The sequence below is a fragment of the Octopus bimaculoides genome, chromosome 6 (assembly GCF_001194135.2).
Source record: "Octopus bimaculoides isolate UCB-OBI-ISO-001 chromosome 6, ASM119413v2, whole genome shotgun sequence".
Lineage (NCBI taxonomy): Eukaryota > Metazoa > Mollusca > Cephalopoda > Octopoda > Octopodidae > Octopus > Octopus bimaculoides.
The window spans coordinates 3211060-3218023 of NC_068986.1; the positions used below are offsets into that span (position 1 = coordinate 3211060).

Here is a 6964-nt window from a genome sequence, read left to right on the forward strand (position 1 = left end):
TATATATAAGTTCCTATACGCGTGTGGACAAATTTCTGAGATACCAGATGAACCCACACAGTTGCAAGAGGTACGAGGAAGATCAACTCCATTCAACTAGCTATTTCACCAGAAACAATACAGAAAAAAAAAAGCTAGTCGCAGCATAGCCCCAGCCTCTAGCTGAAACCTGTGTGGGTTATTAATCTGTTACCTTGCGCCAATGCAAGAAATCACGAACAAGTGTATAATTATACTGTTGAAGAGCGATTCAGAAAGCAATTATACTTAGAATGAGCCTGGTTCGCAATCTGATTTCTATTTCTGAGTGAGACCATCGAGGCAATTACACTTGTTGGAAAACATTTTTCTTTAAAAAAAGAAATTATTGTGTTTCGCATAATTATCAGCCCTATATGAAATCGATCTCTGATCTGGTGAATGGCACAGAATTCTGTCCATGATTCGTTTTCCATTCTCGATTGAAGCAAACTGACTACGTTTCATGTTCTTCAAAGAGCCATAATAAAAAATGCCTACGTCACTCATTGAAAACTTGAGATAAAGTGTCCATAGAAAACCCTGTTAATTGATAACAAAAAACATTTGAGTTGCAGTGTCTCTGTATATAATGTAGCTAAAACCTGGATCAAGGGAATGTAAACGTGGCACCTTTGTATAAGATACTTAGATCTACTTAAGGCCTCTTAGAAATCTTAAGAAAATAGCGAAGAACCTAACCGCAAAGAAGTCATACCGTATACAGAATAATACTTCCTGTAATAGCTAACAAATGGTTCTAGCATGATATAGCTAATGGTACACTGTAGTATATAGTTCATGGAATAGACTACTACTACTACTACTACTACTATTATTATTATTTAAGGGGAGGAGATCCAGACAAATTCCTCTGGGATCATAATTTAATGTTAAAGTATACGTGTAATCCAATAAATTTGCGTGCATGTGTGTGTGTATGTGTGTGTGTGTGTGTGTGTGTGTGTGTGTGTGTGTGTGTGTGTGTGTGTGTGTGTGTGTGTGTGTGTGTTGATAGCGGTGGAGGCGATCATGACGGTTTCGACACCTGACTGAAAGCTATTTCACTTCAGAAATTTCGCAACATCCTATTCCCCCATCACTAAGAGTGCAAAATCACCTTTCCGGTTAAAAGAAAAAAAGCATTTTTTAATAAGGGAGTGGATTGGCGAGCAAAAATTTGTTCGATCTCGAGCTAATTTCCACACCCAAATGCAATCTTTTATGATAGTTATAGTATTAGAAAAAGTCCAAAATCGAATTTCAACATCCTTATCAAGATTCGTTCATGTACCTTAATAAGAAAAAAAAAATATGATTACGATTGGCTACGTCCTTCTGAGGTGGGCAGAATTATCAGTCAGATACTGGAAACTGTATTATTGGTTTGTACCTAAGTTCGGGATTTTTATTATAATTAACATGGTAAGCACTGGAAACTACAATGTGCCAAAGTAAATGTCTTGCAGTATTTAGTTATAAGATTTTGCGTTCTAAGATCAAATACTGCAGGACTCAATTTCGCCTTTTATTCTTCCGGAGCCAATAAAATAAGTGTAGAGGCGTGTACTGGGATAGTTTCAATCAACAATATCCACCCGCTTCCAATTTGCTGTCTTTGAATCAATATAATAAATCCCTATTGATGTTATAAAACGCGCTGGGGGAAAGCGGCGTGTTGGTAGAACTGTTAGAAACGTTGAATAATAGCAAACAGCTCTCGGTCGCTGAGTTTAAATCTCACTGATTTTTTTTTCATACATTTGAATTCGATAAAGTACAAATGAACAAAAGAGTCGGTTCTCTCCTTCTTCTTCTTCTTCTTCTTCTTCTTCTTTTTCTTCTTCTTCTTCTTCTTCTTCTTCTTCTTCTTCTTCTTCTTCTTCCACTTCCTCCTTCTCCTTTTCTCCTCTTCCTCCTCCTTCTTCTTCTCCCCTTCATCTCATCCCCCTTCCTCTTCTTCTTCCTCCCCCCTTCTTTGTAATAAACCAGCTGTGCTCAAACTTGACCTGGAGAGAGATGGATTCCGACACGCTTATAATCCCCAAGAAAGGGCAGTGTGTCGGGCATTATATCATGACAGTGGCACTTGCAACTCCACCAAAAGTTAAGGGCCCAAAGAAAAAAAAGGAAAAAGTGATCCTGATCACTGAGACAGCAAAACCCTAATTTAGATTTTTTATTATAGTTGTGAGTTCAAATCTCGTCAGAGCTAACTTTTTTTTTTATTCCTTTAGGGCCAATAAGATAAGTTACAGTCATATGCTGTTATCGATTTAATCAATAGTGTTCGACTACTATAAAAATTGATCTTAAATCAATATTATAGCTGTATCAAATATCATGTAGTGAGTACCATGATAATATTGGTTTCGCTTTCGGTTTCGACTATTAATTAGAACAATTTACACTTCAGCGCAGCTTCTGTTTCTCAACCTCTAAAAATAATTAAGGCTTCAAGATTCAATCCACCCAGTTACGATTTCAACTTCGGACCCTTTTGTTTCTTTTTCAGTGCTAAAGCAATCTTTGGAGAGATGACTGGATGTCATAGCTCCTCATTTTATGGGACCTCTCTTAAAAACCTAACTGTCCCCTATGACAAATATTTTTAAATCACTTCGTCAATTTTGAAACAAATACAAACCGGTTCTTTTACCCTTTTCTTTGTTCTTTTTTGCAGTCGCACCAAAAATGACGACCCTAGAAAAGTATATCTTTTTTGTAGTTGTGGGCTTCCTTTGCCTCTGCAATGTCCAAGCAGAGATCGAGTGCAACTATACTGTGACGACGCAAGCCTGGTTCGATATCGTTATCAAAGATTATGATGGTCCCGGAGAAGATCTTCATGATCGTCTTGTGGTCGGTCTGTTTGGAAAAACAGCTCCAATAACTGTCTTGAACTTTGCCAAAATCACAAATGGCTACAAACATCGTAGCGTAAGTATTTACAATTAAGTAGATTTTAAGGTAAACTAACATTTTCAACTTTTATCGCTTTTATTTTCATTTAGATCTTTCAAAACTATTTTTCTGTTCAAGTTTTACTCTTAATCCGTTGCGCGTTTGAATATCACCACCAGGTCCTTGGTGACTTTAGCGAAGCCTATTCTGCTGAAAGTTGAATGAACTCCTCTTAAGTCTCTATAAAATATTTATCAATACAATAAATACCAGACTGAAATAAGTTCTGGGGTCGAAGTGATCAACTAAATCCTTGAAAGAGTTGCACCAGCATAGCTGTAGTGCAATGACGGAAACCAGAAAAAGCGTCAATGGGTCTGTAATATTATACTTCTTGTCATGTATTTGAATGTTACAATTTTAAGAACCTTAACTAGCGATCGGATTCGAACACGTAATCGAAATCTTTAGCATGATGGGACAACGCTACGAAGATGTAAAACTGATGAATCAAAATAGTAATAAGAAAATTTATAAATCGTGATATTTCCATGAGTGTTGCTCGTGTATATAAATAATATTATGGGAAAACTAGTACTATTGTTGACACTTGGTTACTTCAAGTTTTGTGTTCAGCACTCCACATTAGCGAAATAGTTACCAAAAATATTGCTTCTAATTTAGACACAAGGCCAGCAATTTTAAGAGAGGGATTAGTGGATGCCATCGACATCAGTACTTGGAACTTAGGAACTATTAGATCTTTCATGGGCCCTTGGCCTCATAAGGCCGGAGCTGAAATGGGTCTCCATAGCTTACCAGTGACTGAGATTACAACACCATGATTCTGTCGCAAGGTTAACTCACCAGTTATTGCTGGAACTCATTTACAGCTGAGTGAACTGGAACAACGTAAAATAGTGTCTGGGCTCAAGAATACAATGCACTGCCCAGTCTGGAAATTGAAACCTCAATCTCACGATTATGAGTGAAAAACCTTAACCACTAGGCCGCACGCCTTCTCATTACTATTTTACTGGTACTTAATTTTAGTGAACCCGGAGAGATGAAAGGCAAAGTCGTCATCGATACGATTTGAACTCAAAGCGTAAAGAGCCGGAAGAAATACTATAAGGCATTTCTTCCGATGGCGTAACGATTCTGCCGTTCAGCGTCTGTCCATTACATTCACGTGTAACCTGCGACCCGCGTGACTTTCTGCATGGCACGCCTAGCAAAAAGATTACCTTGGATTTTTTGGTAGTGCAGCTTGACTGATCATGAGTCATGTCTCATGCGGACCGCTTCTCGAAAACAGTTTGCCCCTGCCTGGTCTCTTACGGACAGAGTTGGCTAAAATCTGTAGATATAACCCAAAGTACAGTGAAGCATTGATAAATAATACTTAAACAAACACACACACACATACACACACACACTCTCTCTCTCTCTTTCTCTTTCTCTCTCTCTCTCTTTCTCTTTCTCTTTCTCTCTCTCTCACTTTTACCATGCTACATACTTTAATTAAAAGGAGGGGGTGAAGGTGCATGGCTTAGTGGTATTCAGCAGCGCGTTGTGTCCTTGAGCAAGTCATTCTATTTCACACTGCTCCAGTTCACTCAGCTGGCAAAAATGAATAGTAACTGTATTTCGAAGGGCAACCTTTTCACATTCCGTAATTCAAAGGGCCGGCCTTATCACAATAGGTGTCAAACTGAATCTCCCTGAGAACTACGTTAAGGGTACACGTGTCTGTGAAGCGCTCAGCCACTTGCACGTTAATTTCACGAGCTGGTTGTTCCGTTGATCGGATCAACTAGAAACCCCGCCGTCGAAACGGAAGGGCTGAAATTGCTAAAATTTTGCTACTCTTCTATTTATTGCTGGTAACAGTTGGTGCCACGTCGAGGCAGGATCAAGTAGTTGGGTTGCTTCTATAATTGCTATAATTGCAGTAAATATTTAAATATATTGATCGTTCACCAGCTTTTGTAATTCGTCCTTTGGTTGCAGCGGAAGAAAGGACAGCTGACTGATATAAAGAGTAGAGAGTGTCGGACCACAATGCCTTATACAAATTCATTGCGCCTATTCTCGGTTCGAATCTCAGTAGTGATCGACTTACATTATTATCGGAACAGATAAAATTTTTGAAAAAGCCAGTCAAGTATTGGATTCGATTGAACTGATTATATCCCTTCCCTAAATACGTGGCTTGACTGTTGTTAGAAATCGATTCTTCACCATCACTTAAACTTTATTTTCTATTTTGAGCCCCTGTCAGCCCATATCGAAGATCTGCGATTTAAACCATTCCATCCTTGACCATTCCGTTTATTTCCTATGTACGGAAATCTCGTTAGGGACCACATTATACAGCGTGTTCTTTTTAAAGGCGGTAGGGTGTGGTCTGGTGGTGGTGATTTGGCTGCTATTTCTAGGAGGTCGAGCAACTACATAGAAGGCTCCGTCGTATGCAACGGTAACAGATGGTAGAGTTAGCAGCGACTCGATACACACGCATGCACGCACACACACACACACACACACACACACACACACACACACACACACATATATATATGCATGCATTTACGCTCTTCAGCCTTTTGGAATCGACAAAATAATTACTTGGAGGAGTCAAGTACTCGGATCGATTTAGCAAACTTTATCTCTCTTTGAAATTGAGAAGCCAATGTCTTGCACAATATTTAAAATGGATAAAATATTGTTATTGTCGTTTGGTTCCTATTTTAGTCGGGGCTAGGGACCCTCATAGATATTCGATGTTTAAAAAATTCTCTTATATTTTTATTATCTAATATTAGGAATTGTATTTAAAAAATTGTTGAAATAGTTTGTGTAATGTAGCAATATAACCAATTTATTGCTCATAAATATAAACAAGATATCATACATATAAACATGCATGCATACACAGGGATACATATATACACACACCTATACACATATACCCACATGTATACACATATATATAGTACATAAAAGTGTGTATACTCATATGTAATTCAGGCACTGTCTGGTTGGTGTCATTCTGTGGATTGTTGGAATGGTAGATCCGGGGTTTTGGTATTAATTTTTTGGTTCAGTTTCCGTTGGCATTTTCGAATAAAGTATTCTTCCTTGGTCTTACGAAAATGTTCATTTTTCTGTCCATAGACTGAAGAAAGGGAATAGTTTAAACTTCCTTTTCCCACATTTTTCGATGTGTTCACTGCAGGTTGTGTTTCTAACGGAGGGGCCATGCATTTGTTGTTTATGTACCCTTACTCTCTCATATGGTCCAATGCCCGTTTCACAATGTAGTATTCTTTGCATTCGGGACACGTGGCACAGTAGATTAGGTTTCTGGATTTGCAATTCATATTTACATTTATTTTAAAGGTGTTGTCTTTGAAAGTAATTTATTCACCTTCTTCAATGTAATCACACGTTCGACAGCGAGAGTCACCACATCTTTGAATTTTCTTTGTTGTTTCTCTAGTTGTAAATCTTGCGAGGGTTAAGAGCTTTTTTAGGCTAGGTGCTTGACGTCTGTTATAAATTATTTTAGAATCTATTATTAATTTGTTCGTTCTTGATGATTGTTGAAGAATTGAGAGGTACCTTTTTGCAGTATTGATGATGTCATGATTTCTTGGGTTGTGGGTGATGACAAAAGGAATGCTTATCAGTTCATTTTTATTCCTGTGCGTTTGTTTTGTTTTGAGGTCTATAACTGAGATGTTTTTCGCTTGGGAGATTAAGCTAGTGAATATTTTTGTTCTTTTAGAAATATTTTGAATTCCTGTAGTCTTTTATCCCTTAATTCTGCATCTGTTACTATAGTGCACATTCGTTTGGCCATATTAAAGGCTATGTTTCTTTTGGTATGTGAGGGATGGGAGGAATGAAAGTTCAAATATTGATGTGTGGCTGCAGGTTTGTAGAAGAGATCTGTTTTTATGGTCTTATTTTCTTTAATTAGAAGTATGTCTAAAAAAGGCAATTCCTTTGTGTGTTGTTCCATGATAAATGTTAT

At 37.8% G+C, this 6964-nt stretch overlaps 1 protein-coding gene across 1 annotated transcript in view; it reads left to right on the forward strand.

The window, feature by feature from the left end:
* LOC106883424 (peptidyl-prolyl cis-trans isomerase B) overlaps positions 1-6964 on the forward strand; it is a 24390-nt gene that overhangs the window by 759 nt on the left and 16667 nt on the right. The window contains exon 2 of the mRNA XM_014934420.2: positions 2702-2958. Coding sequence (XP_014789906.1) covers positions 2713-2958 — 246 coding nt within the window. The 5' untranslated portion in view covers positions 2702-2712. The remainder of the gene's footprint in view (positions 1-2701; positions 2959-6964) is intronic.